Genomic DNA, 22,232 nt, shown 5'->3' with positions numbered 1-22,232 from the left:
GTATGTGGATGCATTTTCTGTGTATTGTGTGTATAACTGCCAAAGTGTGATCATGCATAAGCCAGGTGGCTTTAAAGAAAATAAAAAACATGTATTTATTTGTCAAACAACATGTGACAGCCTGAAAATGTCTACATGCTTATACAATTTCCATATCTGTATCTCATGAAGGTAGCACACACACAACAAGAACATATATTCAACCACAGGGATGAATGCAAGACTCATTGATTTTTAAGTATAAATATACAGACCCTATAATTCTGCATTTTAAATATGTACAAATCTTTAATAAAATATGGTGAACATGAAAAGAAGGAATGATTATTGTTTGTACCCTCTAAGAGCGTGTTTGTGACCATGCTCATCTGACTGTTGGCCCGGTCCTTTCCTTTGAAGGAGGAGTTGAGCTGATCCACGGACACCATGAGCGAGCCAGAGTGCTTCTTCTTAATCTCCACGTCAGTGGTCTGTGCTCGGAAATAGACGTCACATAAGTCAGAGATAGCACAAGCACGAATGCACAGCAACAGATACCACATGTTACAACTCATGCTTTTGAAGTTTATCAACCTAAAGAGTGTTTTTGGTCTGATCAGAAGACAAAAATCCTAATATGATGCAACGATGATTCCTCCAAATCAGGTATTTGTTCAATCTAAGGTTTTCCTATAACATATCATGTAACACACATCAAATTTATACTGTAAATTCTCAAATTGTTGCCTTACTTAACGCAACTTTAAAGGAGAACCATTCCCACTTTGAAACAGGATTTTATTTTCAGTCTTGCCTGTTTTCTATCTATTATATTCATGGACATTGTTGGTGTGTTAGATTGAATTTGAGAATTTACTGTACTCTTTCTTAGCCTTTCTGTACTGCACATAAAACATCTACAATCCCTAAATCAACAGCATTTAACTGCATGCATTTGCATGCATGTCAAGAACAGAGGGGACTTCATGATTCATACCCCATGCTACATTTTAAGAAAGGTAAAAGACAAAAGCAGGTATACTGGTTGAGAATTAAAGAGGGGGCTACCATGCTAGTTTAAATGAGAAGAAATATTGTTACAGAAAAGAGGTTTAAATTTGTTCTTGCACCATCCAGTGGCTCAGGAGCAGAGAATAAGTAATGACACGAGGAGGAAAGAGAGGTAGGAAAATAGACAGTGAAAGTGAAATAAGTAGAGGGGTAGATGAATCAGTAGGAGCCTGGATGTGGAAAGCCCTCAAGAATGAGATATTAAATGTAGGAAAGTCATTTTTCAAAGTAAAATGATGTAATAGCCATGTATGAATGACAATGACGGTGTATGCATAAGCTTGATAAAATTGTTAGGGGACCAAAGAGAGGCTGATATTGTAGTTGTTGCTTGTCAGGTATCAATCAATGGAATGATAATCATGGTGCTTGTGAGGCAGTAAGTTTTGGATACTGTTACAGCTGATTAGCACCATTAGAGCTGTAATATGACCAGCTGAAAAGGGTTATAAGATCAGGGTATAGCTGTCAGTAGTAGTAAAAGAGAAAATAATAAGACAGATTCTAGATATTCAGGGAGGAAAAGGGAGCTAGAACAAGAGCCAAGGGGAGGAGGTGGTAAAGGAGAAGCTGCAGAGACCGGGGCCACCACCATCATGCCTAAACTGTATTGGTGTCCCATGGACGTCCTTACACTGTCATCAGTGGCTGCCTTATCTATTTTCACCTCAGGCAGAAGCCGTCTGCCAGGCCCAGGGCCGCTGAGAGACACCACGCCATTGCAGTCCACCGTGCTGTTCCTCTTGCCTCCAGAGTGGGGTGCCAGCGGGTGGATGCGTGAGGAGCCCTGGCTGAAGCCACTGTAGCTGTTGCGGCGGTAAGGGATAAACAGGGAGCCTCGACGGTCCTCGCTCTCCTCTACTGTGCTGTGCTCGTCGTCTGCAAACTCGTTCTCTGAGCCCATGTCCTTGGAGCGGCCTTTGAAGCTGAAGATGCTGCTCCGGCTGTTGTGGCGCGACATGAAGGGAGAGCCCGGGATGCTGAGGAGGGACTGAGGAGTGAGAGACAGACGCAGAAAGGAAAAGAAGAGAGGGTTATTAAAAACAGCTGGGAGTTTGTTTATGTGTAAACAAAGGTGAGGGTAGGAGGTATAGCAAATAGTTCACAGAAATGAATCAAAGGACAAAGAGGAAAAATTACCAATCTTATTTATTTATTTAAGGGGAAGTAATGTGAAAGAAATGTACACTGTATGAAAATGTATGTTTCTTGTTTTTGTCTGAACACCCCAAACCAAACTGATTAAATGGTTTTACATCAAATACTTACATAATCCACCTATACCATGTTGTCAAAGTTGTTTCCTTTGAACTAGGTTTACAACAAAATGAGTGACACCATTATGAGAAAGGCAATGTAAAACTCAAGAATCTACAATTCATAGGCATGGAGACATTAAAGAAATAACAATAATCAATAGAACAAAGGATTTGTGCTGTTTTCCAGTTTAGTATTGTTTAGCTGTTAACTTACAAATGTTAGAGCAGAACACAACTGCATTCTAATGCATTATTTGTTCTATCATCTAAATAACATTGCAGTGCAGCTGAGTTCTGTGTAAAAGCTCTGTTTTGGTTGGTATAAAAAAAATCAAACCATTTTCTAAAATTAGAGCTTTTTTAATAGCATATTTGCTGTCAAGACAGACAAGAAATACACAAACCTGTTACCCTTATGCAGATCATTTGTGTGCCATTGTTCTTTAGTGAGAAACCACACAAAAAGTAATCTGGCTGGAGCTGACAGTCACCAATGGTTTATCATTTGGAGGGAAAGCTAGTTCTCCCAAGGTACAGCCCTATTAATAGCCACATGAGTCATTTGGTGAAAGAGTAGTAAAAGAGCAAATAACACCATTAAAGCGACAAAAAAGGCAACCAAAATTATGTGGTCAAGGATGGACAGGCAAATGAAGTAAAGACAAGAACTAACTTGCTTTTTTCATACTAGCTGAGGCCAGATTAACCTTCCTGGGTCAGGCAGAGGGTGCTATAAGATAATGAAAGACTCAGAACACCCAACAATTCCTCTGGCAGTGTGTCTAGAAGCACGAGAGGATGATTGTGAGCGGCTGTTCAGTGATGACCAAGAAAGGCGGGTCGACAACTGTGGCAGTGACAGTCAGAGGAAACCAAGAAAGAATAGTTTGGCAACAAAATCTGCCTCCTCTGCAAGAAGAATCACAACACCTATGTGCAGAGAATCTCAGGGAAATATAGAAACCAAGGTAACCAGACAAGTAAAAGTGAGCAACCCAAAGGGTGCAACAATAACTGGTGCCCTATGTGGCAAGGTTCGTAAGACCATGACTCAAAGATCTCCTAGAAATAGTAGAAACACAACGCAAAGTGATCCAGTCACAGCAGGGGGAAGACAAGAAATGCTGTGTTGATAACCTTCACAGTTAGCACAGTCCAGAGGAGTCAAGTAGCCCTTTTCCAAGAACCAAAGGGGGGCAACCTCATGCAGGAACTCAAGACAATATGTTGCCAGTATTATCAGACAGACTAGAGAAGCAAAGGTTTCAGCTCTGACTAGCATGCATGTGTACAAAAGGAAAACATTCAACCTGATGACCCCAGTAGCACCAGAGAAAGACCATCAAAATCTTGAATGCTGAAGCCATTAGATTTGGATCCACTTGACCAACTATGTCTTTATCAAAACTCCAAATAAGTGCCGTCTAGGGAGTATGAAGATGTCTACAACAAGCAAAGGTTGGTCACACAGTTCATCAAAGAAGCCTTGAAACTTCTGACGCTTGTGAATGTGAATGCACATGTGGCTCAACATGAGAAAAGATGAAACCACATTCCTCCAACAGAACCAGAGACCTCCCTCCTGATGATCACAATATTTTAAGGCTGAGAGTCTTCTGAAATACATCAAGCCATTACTACATCATGACTGTGGGATAGACTGTGTCTTCCATAAAAGTTAATTAGTTATCTCTGTTGATCCACACAGTTGCAAAGTCAGTAGAAGCAGAAACAATCAATGAACTCATAACAAGCTCCAAGGGTCCAGTACATGAACTTCAAAACAAGCAATCTTGATCTCGACCGGAACACCCTGGAGCTCAGCTGGTAGAGAGTGCACCATGTACTGAGTTATTTCCACAGCAGCCAGGGTTTAATTCCATCCCTGCCCCTTCCTGTACGTTTTCTCCTCACTATCTGTCCACATTTGGCATTGTGCTGTTTGTACCAGGTTTCCATATTAAGGCAAAAACACCCCCAAAAAGGTTTGAAAAAAACCCAGAAAGGGATCTTGATCAAGTCTTGATCTTCAGTGCTGGGGAAAGTTAAATTACAGAAAGCCTTCAGCATCACAGGCATCATGATTGCAAGCACCACAGAGGGAGTCAAAATCCATTTGACCAACTTGTCCTGAGCTCAAGGTAGGTCAAGATGTGGCTCAACTTTGAATCTAGTCTTCTTTCAAGTACCTTGTGTTTGTTTGACATCTGCTGGGACAATTCCTGGTGTATTAAGTAAGGAGCTCAACCGTAAAATCCTCCGGCTGCTACCTTGGAGTTTATGAAGTATTTTCAGCTCTGACTAGCATGCATGTGTACAAAAGGAAAACATTCAACCTGATGACCCCAGTAGCACCAGAGAAAGACCATCAAAATCTTGAATGCTGAAGCCATTAGATTTGGATCCACTTGACCAACTATGTCTTTATCAAAACTCCAAATAAGTGCCGTCTAGGGAGTATGAAGATGTCTACAACAAGCAAAGGTTGGTCACACAGTTCATCAAAGAAGCCTTGAAACTTCTGACGCTTGTGAATGTGAATGCACATGTGGCTCAACATGAGAAAAGATGAAACCACATTCCTCCAACAGAACCAGAGACCTCCCTCCTGATGATCACAATATTTTAAGGCTGAGAGTCTTCTGAAATACATCAAGCCATTACTACATCATGACTGTGGGATAGACTGTGTCTTCCATAAAAGTTAATTAGTTATCTCTGTTGATCCACACAGTTGCAAAGTCAGTAGAAGCAGAAACAATCAATGAACTCATAACAAGCTCCAAGGGTCCAGTACATGAACTTCAAAACAAGCAATCTTGATCTCGACCGGAACACCCTGGAGCTCAGCTGGTAGAGAGTGCACCATGTACTGAGTTATTTCCACAGCAGCCAGGGTTTAATTCCATCCCTGCCCCTTCCTGTACGTTTTCTCCTCACTATCTGTCCACATTTGGCATTGTGCTGTTTGTACCAGGTTTCCATATTAAGGCAAAAACACCCCCAAAAAGGTTTGAAAAAAACCCAGAAAGGGATCTTGATCAAGTCTTGATCTTCAGTGCTGGGGAAAGTTAAATTACAGAAAGCCTTCAGCATCACAGGCATCATGATTGCAAGCACCACAGAGGGAGTCAAAATCCATTTGACCAACTTGTCCTGAGCTCAAGGTAGGTCAAGATGTGGCTCAACTTTGAATCTAGTCTTCTTTCAAGTACCTTGTGTTTGTTTGACATCTGCTGGGACAATTCCTGGTGTATTAAGTAAGGAGCTCAACCGTAAAATCCTCCGGCTGCTACCTTGGAGTTTATGAAGTATTTTCATCCGCAGGAAGCGCAACAAACCTAAGGGTCCACTCACTTTTCTTAAGAAAGAACTGCAGGTGGCAAGAACCACAGAACTGATGAACTAACAAGTCTACACACCCCAATGCAGACATTGAGGTGAAGACTGGAAAGTCCTGGCAAGCGCTGAGAGGAGTGGTCACCCAAGGATGAGCTAAACTTGGACCCTCCTAAACCTCAGATCTAAAGAGCACCTCATGGAGACATCTTCAAGACCAGGAGAAGATAAGGAGCACAGCAGGGAGCCTTGTGACGTTTGAAAATGTCCTGGTGTGAAAGGCGACCTTGAGCTAAGCTTTAAAATGGGATCCCCAATGGGATCAAGTGCCTTGTCCAGGCTATCTATTTCTTGATTCCCATTTTCATTGGACCCCAAGGGTCAAAGCAGTGTCAAGAACTACACATGGAAAGGGAACCCTGGAGTCTTCTTCAACTGCTGCAGCTCCCAGGCTCTGGAAAAGGGACTATACTGCTGGCACCATGAGCAGCATGACCGGGTCTAGAAGATCACACCAAGCAAGGAATTCATCAGAGATGGGAAATAGACAGCCTCTGCTAGGAATAAGTTTCCCAGAAACCTAGCTGCTGCAGAGGCCTGAAGGCTGTTGGAGGACTAGTGAAGGCAGCTGCAGTACTTCAAGCGATCAACACTTTGAGACAGATGTTTTCTGCTGGTCTCAGAACTCAAGCAAATGATCCTGACAGAGCTGACTGTATATTGGAAAGTTTCTGGAAAGGACTTTGCAGCCCAACCTCTGGTCAGAACTTACCTCTAAAGAGAGGCGTCAAAAGGTCCTCATTGATAACCCTGATGTATGAGCAAGATCGTCAAGATGGCTTTGGCTCAAGAGACAAGAGTTATGGTTTAACTTCTGATTATCTTACATTCTGGTACTTAGAGGGAGGCTGTACCATGCAGAGAGACCAGTAACTTTTACTTGCTCCCCAGAACATCACTAATAATGGGCTCAATGCACACGCTCAGTCAAACACAGGCTTCCTTTACTGTATGATTTCACTTCCTGACATTACCTGATTCATGATGGATGTCTTCCTCCCTAGCCGGCTCCCTGGGAAACGAATGGTACTTTTCTTGCTGCCATCATCTGACTCAGACTTAACAACCTTTTCACTGTCTCCCTTCTCTTTCTCCTGCTCTTTCTGACGCCATTTCTTCTTGCGATTACGGCGTTCCTTGGCACTCTTCGAGCTCAGTTTGGAGCCGTCAGAAGAGCTGCGGGACAGGTGCCCCCCTCCCTCATCCTCTAATGGTGCCTCTGACACTGTGCCTGCAGAAGTCGCCATGGCAGCAGCCTGAGAAAATAAAATAGACACAAGTGATTACGATAAACTGGGAGAAATGTGTAATGTGTGTGTGTGAGAGAGAACGAGAACAGGACCAACCTGTGTCTCTTCTTGCTGCCTTTTGAGCTGCTCAAGCATGGCTTTGAACTCAGCCTCTTTCTGCTCTGCCTCCTCAATAGTGGCCTGGTTCTGCTCCTCATAGGCCATGGCCACCACAGCCAGGATGAGATTCACCAGATAGAAGGAACCAACAAAGATGACCAGTACAAAGAAGATCATGTAGGTCTTCCCTGCAGCGCGCAGAGTCTGGAAGATAAACACAGATGATGCAATGAGAACTAATCGAACGCAGAGAATGACGTAAAGCTTCTGTGAGAAACTTTTGGGTTGCGTCAATTTTGGCACCCCTTGTGGACAAAGTGACCATTTATCTCTTTGCTGATCTTGTCCTGTCTTGCCTTGGAGATGTAAACAAGGTCATTTTTGGTTACATGCATCAGAAATAATGAAAAGATAAATCTAATTGCTGATGAGTTTTTTGCTTTTATAGGCCATGAACTGGCATCAGTATTACTTTGTCTGTTTCATTACCAGCTACAAAAGATAAGTAACTTTAATAAAACCAGCAATGATAAGCTGAATCACATCAGAGAGATGTTAAGGCCGCTCAAGCTCATCACAAATGAATTGCCTACCCTACCTTTAACATAGACAGTCATTCTTTCAAACAGACGTTTTGTCCTGTTGATGAGCTAAAAATGGAACATTTTTTTGTAGAGCAGTATTTTTATATTCTTCTGTCTGTGGTGGTGCAGATTTAAGGGAGGATGAAAGAAATGCTCCTGAAGTGTCATGGTGCTGCATATTTTGTGAGAGGAACAAATACTAAAGAGACATGATTATTGTTCACTCTTTTCTAGTCATTGGGCTCAAGGTCACTATATTAATTCATTTTGTTCATTGCTTCAATGGGAATGTAAACATAATATTTCAGGATTTCATTTATTCCTGCATGACTTGCAAAGCAGATCCAAGTGGCTGGTCACACACTCCTAGCTCGACTGATCAACTGTCCTTCCTTTCATTTTATTCAGAGGGCGAATGAACTGATGGGGGAGTTGCTGAGAGGCACTTTTGCTGATTCATTCAGGTAAAAGGATGAGCATGTGTACATTTTTTTATTAGGAAGGGAAGTCAATATCATTAGCACTGCTCAGGGGGTGTTTCATTTCTCTGGGCTGAACTAGAGGGGCTTTCATAAAAGTGTCTAAAATGGTTTTTTTTAGACATTTATGAGTCAGTTTTACACAAAGTGGAAGAGACAGGGGGATTAAGGACAACACTGCTTTACCAGCATGTAAAGATTTTCCCAGAAGTCTTGGGTCATGAGTCGGAAGAGAGTGAGGAAAGCCCATCCAAAGCTGTCAAAGCTTGTGTAACCATAGTTGGGGTTCCTTCCAGCCTTCATACATGTAAAGCCCTCCGGACAGCGTCTATAAGGAACAACGAAAGAATCACAAACACTGTTACTCCAATGATCAATGTCAATGTCTGAAATCTGCCACTTCAACATCAGTACTATAGGGATCATGTTATTCTGAGTGTTCAAGAAATCATCTATTTATCTGCTCCTCCGGTCATTAATGTAACCCATGCCGCACACTTGAGATGGTTTAATGGACTCTTGCGATTACATTTGCTCACAAGAAAGAGGTTTTGTGGTCCTGTAATCATTTTTGATCAAACTTATCTCACATGCCTAGTTTAAAAGAAAAGTTTTTTCACCAGTTCACATCAGGACCATGATGGACACTATGAGAGTGAAAAGGCTATTTGTAATTTTTTTTGCTGATTTTTTACGAGCTCACAAATTATGAATAAAGGGTAATTGCTTACACTTCCTCAATAGTGTGTGTAGGTGGCCTTCATGATGCAACTAGCTTTTCTGTGTCTTTGACATCAATTTATTCAAATCAATTAAATGCGAAAAGCAGGATGCAAAAGAGCCTAAAAAGGGAGGTACCTGCTGAGAAAAGTAAGGCATAAAGAGCTTAGAGATATGTATGTAGGTGGTAAAGCACTATCTTACCCTGAGTCAGAACTATTTCCACATAGCAGAGCATCAAGTTGATTCGGGAGGAAGTAGAAATTAGCTATGGAAACAAAGAACGGTCAATGCATTAGTCACAGTGCAAATATGTGTGTTACGTGAATACACAGTATGTCTGTTAATGTCTTGAACCGACAAAAGAAAAAGTTCCCATGGGCAAAATTCTTCAAAGACAAATATGTTACCAAGATTCAGTTTCTGTTGTGCCTGATTTTATCATAAAGTGCAAATGTTGAGCTACAAGGTAATCGCTCACTATCATTCATGATGTATTCATCCCAATCAAATCCCCTGCTGCCATTTGCAAGAGTCCGCTCTGTCATGTTGATCGGCCAGATGACACACTTCTGCCTCAGGTTCCCCATGAAGAGCTGCAGCCCAATCAGGGCGAAGACGCTGAGACAGAACACGGTCAGGATCATCACATCCGACAGCTTCTTCACAGACTGGATCAGAGCACCCACAATGGTCTTCAGGCCTGTCAATTAATACATACAACAAGCACACACACATATACACATATGTGCACAAGAGCACATACATGAAAACAGGCAAACTCATACACACACACAGACACACACACACCAGCATACAATTTCAAATGCACACAAACATACACAAACATACAGAAAAGCACATATCAAAAGAATTGCAACTTCTGGCAGAGAAAGAGAGCACAAGCTGAGTATGTTTTTATAGCTGAAAGTCAGATCTGACTGAGGTCACAAACAAAAAAAAGGAAAGTTAGGTAACATATATCTAATCCTGTATTTAACTCTGTGCTGTGCACCCTCTTACATAAATATAAACTTGGCAGACTTCAGAGTTATTCCTCAACACCTACACTCGTGCTGCCAGTTTCTGAACCAGGAATTCAATTTCAGTGTTTCTCATGAATCCCTTTAGCATAAAAACAGTATGTTTGTTTCTGTAACTCTTGCCCTGATAGAAGTCTATAGTTTAGGTTATTTCTTTTAGCTAACATGTGGGAATAACTTGAAATACAGTACACTATAACACACTAACAGTGTGTGAATACATCCGAACTGTCAGCAGGGCTCTTTTATTTCGTTAAAAAAGTAATGTTTTAGAAGCATTAGCTGAAAAAAAAAGTGATAGTATTTTACTAAAGAAATGTTTTGGGTGTCTTAAGTAAAATAACTTGATGTTATCACATTGATGTGAGTTATTGGGTATGTTAAGAAATGCTCAAGTACTGAATTTTAGGGGGTTTCTTAATCTTGATTTTGGCACACCCTGTTGACAGAATGGCAACTCTGATCTCTTTGCTGATCTTGCCATGTTTTCTGACATCCTGCTTTCCTCTAACATTCAAATGTTGAATATTTGTTGTGAAAAATCTATAAAAAGGCTACTTTCTGTAAATCCTTTTGTCTGACCTTTACCCTAACGTCTCAAAGAGGCAACACTATCAATTTCAGTCTGTTTCCTGACCAGTCAAAAACTCCCTACTGGGCCTTTAAGGTGTAAATATGTGAAAAAAAACTTTATTTCATTATCATAATTAATGAGGCTATTACACAGCAGTATCTACTTCCTAGTAACATGCCTTTGCAAGTAACAATAAAAGAGCCTACATCAGCAGGTTTAGAGCTGAGGACCAGGTTTGGGTGCTAAAGATATTTAGCAAGAAATTGGAATTCTCTGATATCCAAACATAAATAATGTAAGCACAGGGCAATAACCTCACAAGTATCCTGGTACTGTAATAAAAGAAGCTACTGATGTGTGTTGGTGTGGGGGTTTAATATCACCAGTCACTGTCTGCAGGCATATCTCTGCAGCTCAAAGGCAGGAGGACATGTTGTCTTGCGTCTCCATGTCTCCTGAGAGGAGAGACCCTGTCTACTTTCCTCTGATCATTTTCTCAATATTGACTTCCTTCTTGTTTGCATATACTCACATGGAACAGCTTCAGGCTACCTATTACTTATCAGGATTACTTCTTTTGATAATCAATGCGATACAGTTAGAGAAGATAAGCTGTACGCTTGTGTCATTGTAAAGTCAAAAATACTCCTACAGACGAAATATAAAACTCTGAATTAACAAAGGTGGATTTAAAATGCTAAATATCAAATAATGTGCATAACTTGAATTATTTTTGTGTTCATACACTGAAATGCTTACACACCACCAAAATTGTCTTTCTGAGGCATTCCCATAAATCACTGTTAACCATTAGCACAATTGATGATGCAGCTACACACTGAGCCAAACGGGACCCTTAACTCTCCCTGATTTCACAGTCAGACTTAGTTTTTGCATTTAGAACGCTTTCACAGTTGGAGTCAGATTCAGTTTAGAAAATGACTAAGGCAAAACTAAAGCTTCTGCTGTAACCAGTTCTTGCATTATCAGGTGAATATTTGCTTGGCATGAATGAAAAATGGTGCAGATATGCTTCTCATTGGATAGAAATTACACAGAGATCATTTTAAGCATCCCGGTATCACTGAAATGGCACTTTAAAAGTAAATACTTCATCTTCTCTTATAAGACTTTTTAATCAATCAGCTGATTATTTTAGATAACAGGTTTCAAGACAAACACTCCTGCCTCTCTTGTGAGCTTGAAGTGGTTGAGCTCAGAATAAAAAAAAGGGCCATAGTTGACCAAAGTGTCCAAACTAAACCCCTGCTGACCTAATCAAGCTGATTAGAAGAGTTTTTGACTTTTGATAATAATGTCTCTATCCTACTTTTTTATGTAGTTGTCACTTATAGGTATGACCATTTATTATTATACATTATTTGAGAATTTGAAGTCAAGTTTTAGGTTTAAATGATAAAAACCTCCTGTCTTGTGCCTAAACAGTGTATGTGCTAACTCCGAACATTGGGGAATCGGATTTCAGCTTATGATCTTGAAAATAATATTAATTGGTTTTGCTCCAGAACTCACTGGCATAGTATTTTATTTCAGCTATACTAACTGTAACTGGCAGCTTGAAATCACCTGAGAGGATGTATGCTAATCTTCAATACCAAAATGAAGTGGAGCTAACTCATTTCATAAAGATTTATCAAACAGAGGTACTAAAACAAACGTTCAATAAAATCTAAGACATGAATATCTAGTGCAAAAAACAAACAGCAGTTTCACTGTGAGCACTCAGAGCATTTATGTTAAACCAAAGGTCATTCAGCTTTTTCCTTCAACACAGAGCATTATAACACACACTGCAGCTGTATGGGATGTTCCCATCCGAAAGGCACAATTTTACTTTTCACTCTTCTTAACCCAGGTAAGTTGACATTTGTGTTATAAAAAGCTTGGTTGTTTGAAGTAGTTTCCACTCAGGAAGCAGCTACCTTCCATATTCAAATGGGGAAGAGATGTTGAATCATGGTTGTACTATTTCTATTTATCCCTTGTGTCAGTCTATGGGAACATTCCTGACTACCTGCAGATGATCATTTCAGCAGCACAGCAGCACCACAAACAGCAAACAGAACCAGGATCAGTCAAAGGGAGCAGGAGAGTAAAGAGGAGAAAGAAAGGACAGGCGAAGAGGCGTTGGCGGCTCAGAGAGGGGAGGGGCAATGAGAGGTGGCATGCAGGTCATTTAAACTCCAAGGCTGAAGAAATTGACTCTGTGTCAGCATCACCTGTCTGTAGGTTGTGATGGTGACCTTGCCTTAACTGAAGAACTGTTCCCATCCCGGGCAGACCCTTCCTTTCACTCTGACTTGTGTTGGGTGAGTCCCCTGGCTGCTTTAGCCTGGAGCATAGCTGAGCAATATGTGCTTGGGGTAACATATATTGTACCTGACTGAGTGAACTTTGTGTGTGCAGGTGTACAAAAATGTTAGATGTGTAAATTGTGTTCAAGCAAATACTACAAAAAGGACTGAAATCCTGTTAAATCTGCACAGATTTCTGCCTATTTGGGATATTTATCTTCTATTTATGATTCCCTTTCGCTCCCAGGATGGACAAAGATCTTCAAAAAAATCTAAAGCCTGAATACATTTTTTTTTGTTTAACTAAAAGATAATAAAACCAAAAAGAAAAGCCTCTTGAAGCCAAACTTGTAAAAGCATGTGTCTCAAAGCTTCATGCAGCGTCCATGTGCTGTCAAATTAGGCTTGGCAGTCTTTGGGAAGCTAATAGTCTCTGGAAATAAGAAGGCAGAGTCATGGATACATTCACTCTGGGACTATTAACTAATACTGAACAAAAATAGGATGTGCAACAAGATGATGATTACTTTTTCCAAAAAACATTTGTCTCTTTAAGCTCTAATGGGAAGATTCTAAAAATTAGCTCCTTAGAAATAACATTTAAAGTCTTTGTCCCATTAGCAAACTGTTTTGGAAGTTTATTTCTGTAACCCTTGAGGTAGAGATGCACACAAAGGTAGCTGTAATGTACCCTAAGGTGTTGCATAAGCCCTGCCATCCAAATAAGACATGTGAGTCCACAAGACTGCCAATAGACTGCTAAGCCTATCAAAAATGTATGGCTACCATTTTTGATTCAAAAGAAAAAAAAACAAATTAAAAGAAAATCTCAAACATCCTGTTTTTAAAAAGAAAATAAAAATTAAGCAAGGTAAGCTCAGCCTTAGTGTTTAAATGGGAGTCTCACCTGGAATGACAGAAATAGTTTTCAATGCTCGGAGAACCCTGAACGTTCTCAGCGCCGAGACATTCCCAAGGTCCACAAACTCTGTTATGTATCTGTAACAAGGTAGGATGACACACAGAACAGAACCCCATGACACACAACACACACACGATTACACAACACACACGCACGCATGTACGCGCAAGAGCACGACACCAGCACCAGCACCACCATCGAAGACCGGGAGGGGACACCACGGTGAGAGAGCGTACGCCTGTCCGACCAGTGGGAAGAGAACGAAGGAGGAAGAGGAAGAGGAAGAGGGACTGAAACAAAACCACACCTAACATCAACCCCCCCGTGACTCGCCCTCCCCCGCAGACACAAACACCTGGACTGTCTTACCTGGGATAACTGAAATTGTTTTCAAAGCCCTCAGAACCCTGAACGTACGCAGAGCTGACACATTGCCTAGGTTTACAAACTCTGTTATATACCTGCAATGTGGATCAGATACAGTTACTCAGCAGCCGTCCCACTTACAGTAGAGAGAGAAGATAGTTACACAATATATAATGGACATTAGCAACGTGGTGTGATGGACCAATGTGATTGAAGATGCTGTTGACGATTGTCTGTAGGACCTGTTACTTCAATCAAAAATTGTTTTACATATCAATGCAAATCATTAAACAAAAGTTTTTACCCTTTCCAAAATTTCAAAAATTGGAATTACCAGTCATTATTTTCAGGATTGCTTAAGAAACAAAGCATGCCTACTGCCTGTCAACCAAACACAGAGAACTCAGTCTAGTCTTTGTAGGACTGCAAACAGCAAAAAGAAAAAACTGTCTTACAAAAATTTCAAGTACAAGAAGTACAAGAGTAAGTATCTGCAGTTACATTTTTGGAGTTATGAAATTGTGTTAATAACTAGATAGAGCTCACAAAGAAGCATGGTGTAAATATTGTGAAATTTAAGTTACTTTTTTGGGGGGTTTTGTTAAATTTTCTGTTGTTGCCTACAACTGCTATCTGCTAAAACTCCCTATAAAACAGAAAGCTACAACTTAAGGGCTCAAGTACATAAACCCTAAGTAGACATGCATCCAGACATGTTAGAGTTGTCCCCATACCAGAAATTTGAATTTCTATACAATACTAGTAAAAATGTAACCATATTGTTATCTGTTTTGATACAGTGGCAAAAAAATTATAAAAGACTCATGGGCAACCAAAAGGATCTTTGATATCCATATGTGTTGCAGAGCCAGTGACAGAGGGCGGAGCAGAGACACACAGCAGGCAGAGGGAAGAAAGGAGACTTCAACAGCGAACAAAATCTAGAACATGCCTGTGCATTTTTGCAGAGGTGAGGAAGTGTTACAAAAAGAATTTGAGCAAAAATGGTAGAGATTTTACTGATGGTATTCAAAATATCGAAGTAATTCAAATTTGGACAATTTACTAAATTTTATTCCATACTCCATTCATATATAATCCATTTTGCTGCAATAATACCTCCTTGGTATGCACAATGGTAGCATGGTATGTCTTGGTCTGGCCTATCACAGAAACTAGCCGCCCGTTTTGTTTTCTAGATCGCCAGAAAATGAACCTGTTATCGTTTTATCTTGATATAATAATAATACAAACATTTTTATAATCAGAGAACCAGCTTTGTCTATGTCTCTATTGTCTTATCTCAAAAAATCAACAAAAATAAATTGTGATCTTGAGAAAACAATCAAAATGGATGCATGTCTGCTTAGGGCTTCTGTAAAAAAAACAACAACATTCAAGCAGACAGCAATAACAGCAGCATGAGTTCATCACCAATTTTAATTGTAATTACAATAACTAATTACAAATGTGTATTAAGCATATTAGGTTGTAAAATTTAATACAAATAAAATGTTAAAGACTGTTCTGCAAAAAAACATTGAGCTTGCTCAACTGATAAATCTCAATAACATTACGCCAACATACATATATATATATATAACAGGACACTGGTGTTACTCCCGTGTTTACATAGCCAGACTGTCTCCTGTGTGAAAGCTCTGCTATCACTTGATATTTACCTTCTACTTATCCTCTTACCAGTATGGATCATAAATAAATCACTCCTTACTACAGTCTTCTAACTTTGAGCTAAAATTTAATTTTTTTTATTTATCATGTTGAAATCCCCTTTTTTGTTTCTGTTCTGATTGCAGTGCTTCTATCCTTTTTTACATTTAACCAGAGTAGCTTTCTGTTACCTTCAAGTTTTCATTCTACAATTCTTTAATTAGATGAAATACTTACGCCATAGAGATGACCATGAAATCTAACCAGTTCCATGGGTCTCTGAGGAAGGTGAACCCATCTATGGCGAAGCCTCTGGCAACAATTTTTGTGAGTGACTCAAACGTATAGATACCTGTGAAGGTATACCTTTAAAAAACAAAGAGATAAGAGAGGAGAGTTAAGCCATGGAAGAAAAACAAAGAATAAGAAAACTGAGAAGATAGTATTTAATTGTACTTACTCTACTTGTTTGGACCACTCTGGCGGGTCACTAAATGTCATGAATATACAGTTGGTCAAAATGGTACACATGATGATCATGCTGAATAACGTGAGGAGGCAGAAGTCAAGGAAAAATTGAACAGACATGACTATCTTAAATGCATTTTAAAACCAAGAACTAAAATGAAACATTAGTACTGAAGTGTATCGACAGGCTTAATGCCAAAGTCATTTAAAGTAGCTGAAGTTAAACCTCTCCTTACAAAGCCTACAGTACACTTGATTCCAGCACCTTAGTAAACTATAAACTGATATCTAACCTTCCTGTTAGTTCTAAGATCTTGGAGAAAGTAGTGGCTTATCAGTTATGTCACTGTCTTCACAGTCAGTGTTTAGAGTTCACCATAGCACTGAGACTACACTGCTGAAAGTAACTAATGATCTACTGATAGCTTCCACAAGTGGTCTTCTCTTTGTTCTTGTTTTGTTAGATCTTAGTGATGTATTCAATACCATTGACTACCACATCCTGTTACAGAGATAAGAATGATTAATTGGCATTACAGGAACTAATTTAGATTGGTTTAAATTGTATTTGTCAGATGGATCTCAGTTTTTAAATGTAAACTAAAGCTCTCTGTGTGCACCAAGGTTAGCCATGGAGTCCCACAAGGTTCAGTGCTTGGACCAAATCTTTTTACTTTGCTTCCACTGGGTAATACCACGAGGAAACACTCCATACATTTTCACTGCTATGAAAATGATGCTCAGTTATACTTATTATTGAAGCCAGATGAAACCAATCAGCTAACTAAACTATAAGTGTGCCTCTATGACATACAGACCTGGATGACCAGAATTTTTTGTTCTCCTAAACTCAGACAAAGTGGGGAATAATTGTTCTTGGCCCAAAACACCTTAGAAAGACTTTTCTGATGATATTACTGCCTTAGATGGTATTAGTCTGGCATCCAGCGCCAAGGCAAGGAATCTGGGATTTGTCCTTCAACTCCCACATTAAAAACATTTCAAGGACAGCCTTTTTTCACCTATGCAACATTGAAAAAAAAATCAGACACATCCTGTCTCAGAATGATGGAGAAAAACTAGTCCATGCGTTCATTACCTCTAGGTTGGATTATTGTAATTCCGTTTTATCAGGCTGACCTAATAAGTCTCTAAAGGCTCTTCAGCTGGTCCAAAATGCTGCAGCTGAAGTACTAACTAGAACTGGGAAAAGCGAGCATATCTCTAGTGTCTCTACACTGGCTCCCCATAAAATATAGCATAGAATTTAAAATTCTTCTTCTGACCTACAAAGCCCTTTATGGTCAGGAACCATCATATCTTAAAGTGCTCAGAGAGCCCCATTAACCATCTAGAAAGCTATGCTCCCATTATGCAGGCCTGCTCGTCATACAAAAAGTAGTTTGTGAAGTAGAGCCTTCAGTTATCAGGCCCTTCTCCTTTGGAATCTTCTACCTGTTAGGGTCCAGGAGGCAGACAACCTCTCTACTGTCAAGAGTAAGCTTAAAACAGTCATTTTTGATAGAGCTTATAGTTAGAGCTGTCTCAGGCTTGAACCAGCTCTTAGTTATGATGCTATAAGCTTAGACTATCCAGGGAACTGGCAAAATGAGCTCCTGTCTTTTCCCACTCTCTCCTCTCTCTCCTGTGTCACTAACTTGAATACTTCATGTCCCATTAAAGTTATTAACCATAGATCTTTCAGGGAGTCCCTGAGCTCCCTTGTCTCGTAGGCTCCTCTGGGTCATTGCGGTAGACGACATACTGCTATAAACCTGCAAGACTCCAGCTGCTGCAACTGTGAATATCACTCTCACTGTATCATCACTGTTGCATCACTATTCTCAGAACAGTCCAACGACAACTGCTGTAATTGGTACTTTCATTCGTACCCCTATTATCAAAATTGTAAATGCTAACATGAGACCTGTTGACTTAAACTACCTTAAATATTTAGATCAGTCTATTAGCATTAATTTGAAGTTCCTGCAAATAGCAAACACACTTTAACAATCATTCCCAGTACTGTATCCGTGAGTCTGAATGTGCTGTTTTTTTGTTGTTGCTGTTGTTATTTTTATTTGTCTTTATCCATATTTCTTTTTCTGCATGTCCCTCTATCCCTCTTTCCAACTCAAAGACAGTCGAGGCAGATGGCTGTCTAACATGAGCCTGGTTCTGCCATTGGTTTGTACTTGCTAAATGATGCAAAGTGATCAACTCATGGTGGATTAAGATGAGATAAGACTGAGTCTTGCCTATATGATGGGACTAGATCTTATCCTATCATGATGTTTGGGTCTTTGTTAATAATATAACAGACTACGTTCTAGACCGGCTCTTTTAGTAAAGCGTCTTGAGATAACATTTGTTGTGATTTGATGCTATATAAATAAAGATTGATTGATTGATTTAAGACAGTGAATTAAAACTTACAGTGCATTAGCTTCACTTACTTTGGTCATGAAGACAAGTCACATATACAAAGAGAACAAACATATCTAAAACATAAAAACATCTGTTTCATATATACTGAAAAGAATAGAACTGAATCTCATGAAAGGATATGAATGTATCAAAATCTTAATAGCTAATCGCCTAAATATATTAAAAGGACTTATGATGTACAAGGAGGGCGTGGCACTGAAGCGGAAGATTGTTTTCCCTTTGTTTACGACTATAAATGTCTGTGGAGAGAGAAAGAGAAAGACAACAATACAGTTAGGACGTGATCACAGCTTATTATAAGTCACAATATATTCAGCACATGGTCTGCAAGCCTTTTCTGTGAAAAAAGGAAGAGTGCAGGAAAATTGCAGCTTCACTGATGAGCTGATGTGAGTCCTGAGCTCACCTCTGAGTCATGGGACAACACTGCATTGGTTTCCACTTTAACTGCAGGCCTGATGCTCACAAAAGATGATGCTAAAATACACTTGAAAGGGACACTTTGATTATCGTCACTGTATCATCACTTGTCAAATTTGGAAGTCTTTACCCGTGTAGCAGTAAGAGAAAAATGAGCAATGTACTTCAGGATGTAGTGCCCTTTTATAGACAAAGAATATAGAACAAAATATAAAACAAAGACACAAACATAAAGGTTTACATATGGACAAAAAATAGACGTTTTGAAACACTGGCATTATTCCCTCTGTGTCCAGAAACCTGAGAACCTGAGGTACAGTTATCCCCTCTGTCCTAGTTGCATCGGACAGACACCATGACAGTGGTTGTGTAAGTACCCCTCCTCAGAATCATCAGACAGGTGCATGGGGAAGCTCCCTCCTCACTGTGGCCAAATGACTCTCTTAGCCGAAGTTTAAAGCTCTTACTGGAAGAGAACCGCAAATGCTGTCATCGATCAGGGCCAGATCTGCTGACTCTAGGCTCTCAACAACCACTCCCCACCCATAAACAGCAACCAGGCCAAGTGGGGCTGAGGCACTGGGGTGAGGCAGCACTGTGTATCTAAGTGTGCGTGTGAGTGTGTATTTGGGGGATTTGGAGACAATAAAGTGAGAAGTGAAAAGTATGAGCAATATTTACAAACAAATGGGCAACTGGGATTCCTAACACTCAGAATTGACTAGTTACAAATTGTTTTTATTTTCTTGTCCTTGTATGCGTTAAAGTAAGAGCTGGTTAACTGACAAATCAACAACTGCGTGGTTTGGATGATAAACTGTGAGTTATCAGTGTTTTTTTCATCTTCCCAACATTCCCTCTCATGTATTTCTGACACCAAGGATGAGTATTAACAGAGCACAGATTACTTGCTGTATGTAACTGGTAGAGAGAGACACTGAAGTCATCATTGTACACACAAAAGAAACTTTAAAAAGGTGAGTCACTTTGAATTTAGCATGTGGAAAATGAAATAAATAATAAATGCATATACAGTATATCAATCTGACTACACTTCACTATATGTTGATAAAATACTGTACACCAGGGTTGATGCATTAAACAGCAGCAGGTCACAAAGCCAACCATTTATCACTTGACATGTTTTTGCATTCAGTTATAATAATCACTGCATCCACAAATGATGACCCAGCAGTGAAGCACAACAAGCACCTGGTCTTGAGCATGTATATGAAGCCTGCAACTACAAAAACACATATCATGAGTTCATGGCCCACACCACGGGAAAACACTCAAAGGAAACGGTGAGGCGCCTTGAAGTGTCCTGAGACGAGTAGTGTCCTGAAATCTAATTAAATTATAAATAGCGGCTGCAGTCTGGGGAAAGACAAAATGTATTCTCTGCATCAGAAGACTCCTCTCTCTCTCTCTCTCTCTCTCTCTCTCTCTCTCTCTCTCTCTCTCTCTCTGTCTCTCTATGTCTCTCTCTCTCTCCCTCTCCCCCTCCCTCACCATCTCACAGTCCTTTTTGTCTACAGAGCATCTGCACTACTTTAAATATCCTCGCAATATATTTCCTGTCACGTGGAGAAAAGAATAATCGACTCCTGATCAACGAGATGCAAATGGGTAAACACAGGAAGTAGAGTCACGTTTAAAGGGCAAAGCTTTCTCCCAGAGGTCAACTGAGTGTTTGCTGACCAAGCATAAACAGTGTGTGGATGGAAGCAGAGGTTTTGGAATAAGCAGCATCTCATTAGCAGTTTCCAGATGACGTGCATGATAACTATAGGATGTCCCCAATGTGTGAAGCATATTGATGTAGAGGTTTTTATTAATTTGAGATACATAGAAAAGGCACCATCTTGCTTTGACCTTGTTGGATGTGTTTAATATACTTCATCCTCTGTGAATGAGGATCCAAAGGTCTAATAAATAAGGGCTCCAGTTACTCAATGAACTGTGACGATTTGGAGACAGAAAAATCTGCTGTTGACGCAAACTTGGCGACCTGGCACAACAACAACAAGGGATGCAAATGTCGGGCAATTTCCTTAATTGATCGCCTGACACATTAATCGATAGCCTATCAACTTTTGAGGCTTCTAAATACGTAAGGTGTGCTTTTTCTCAATGAGAGCTTCATTGTCACGGGCTACAGAACTTCGGACTAAAGAAAGTCATTGTGTGAAGAAAAAAACGCTAAAGACTATTATCTTGCAGAAAGTTATATGTGTTGCATGAAGGAAATGTAGAAAGGGGGAGAGGCTGCAAAAAACTATAAAGTGGAAAATCTGCTGGCAACTAGGACTCTCAAATTCAAATGCAAACCTACAGCAATGCAAATCTGCAACATGGCACCTTAACTGTGTGAGTACTGTTTTATGAGCAGCTAGTCCTCCTCATTATGGAAGCATCATGGGCTCTCATCATGAAATCACAGTGCACACGGTGCAGTGAGGCCAAATGTATGAATATTAAGCATACCAGTTCAAGTTCATTTAGGTCAGCTATGGCAATTCAGTTGAAGCACATCTTTATTGGCAAAAGTCCAACCACTAAAATCAACTACACATGCATGATTTCCTAAAAAGCACACACAATTCTGCATTATTATAACTCTCTGAAATGACTGATAGATGCAATTTGTATCATTTCCAAGTCCAACTAGACAAACTGTGCATTCAAGGTTTTTCTGTTGAGTTCATTCTAATTACTATATGGTGACTTAGTAGTGCCCTACTTTACCTTGGCAAACCTAGGTAAGATGAGATGGATTCACATGTACACACAGGGTCACTGTGTTTGTGCACAGGCACCATGGATCTCAAAATATGTCACATATTGCAAACTAATTTGCCCACAGAATTACATAGCTAAACACATTTTGAGGGAGAAACACTTGCAAAAGTACACAACTCAGCAAAGCAAGCTTCACCAAGAAAAATGCTTATTTGCTGCAAAGCTGATGCTCCTACTTCTCTGTAGAGCGTTAAAGAACCAGGCACATATGCAAGAATCAGAGGGAAAAGAGAATGCAGCTGCAAGGACAGTGTGTGTGTGTGTGTGTGTGTGTGTGTGTGTGTGTGTGTGTGTGTGTGTGTGTGTGTGTGTGTGTGTGTGTGTGTGTGTGTGTGTGTGTGTGTGTGTGTGTGTGCATGCGCG

General features: G+C 40.0%; 1 protein-coding gene across 1 annotated transcript in view; it reads right to left on the bottom strand.

The window, feature by feature from the left end:
* Positions 1-22,232, bottom strand: part of scn8ab (sodium channel, voltage gated, type VIII, alpha subunit b) — a 56,337-nt gene that overhangs the window by 23,038 nt on the left and 11,067 nt on the right. The window contains exons 3-13 of the mRNA XM_034692370.1: positions 18,768-18,886; positions 16,192-16,281; positions 15,969-16,097; positions 14,064-14,155; positions 9,322-9,543; positions 9,045-9,108; positions 8,307-8,448; positions 7,055-7,261; positions 6,683-6,964; positions 1,718-2,041; positions 338-470 (exon numbers count right to left, since the gene is read on the bottom strand). Coding sequence (XP_034548261.1) covers positions 338-470; positions 1,718-2,041; positions 6,683-6,964; positions 7,055-7,261; positions 8,307-8,448; positions 9,045-9,108; positions 9,322-9,543; positions 14,064-14,155; positions 15,969-16,097; positions 16,192-16,281; positions 18,768-18,886 — 1,804 coding nt within the window. The remainder of the gene's footprint in view (positions 1-337; positions 471-1,717; positions 2,042-6,682; positions 6,965-7,054; positions 7,262-8,306; positions 8,449-9,044; positions 9,109-9,321; positions 9,544-14,063; positions 14,156-15,968; positions 16,098-16,191; positions 16,282-18,767; positions 18,887-22,232) is intronic.

The sequence above is a fragment of the Notolabrus celidotus genome, chromosome 1, assembly GCF_009762535.1.
Source record: "Notolabrus celidotus isolate fNotCel1 chromosome 1, fNotCel1.pri, whole genome shotgun sequence".
In the NCBI taxonomy this organism is placed as follows: Eukaryota; Metazoa; Chordata; class Actinopteri; order Labriformes; family Labridae; genus Notolabrus; species Notolabrus celidotus.
Note: the sequence above shows the minus strand (reverse complement) of the source record. Positions and strands in the feature narration are given on the sequence as shown.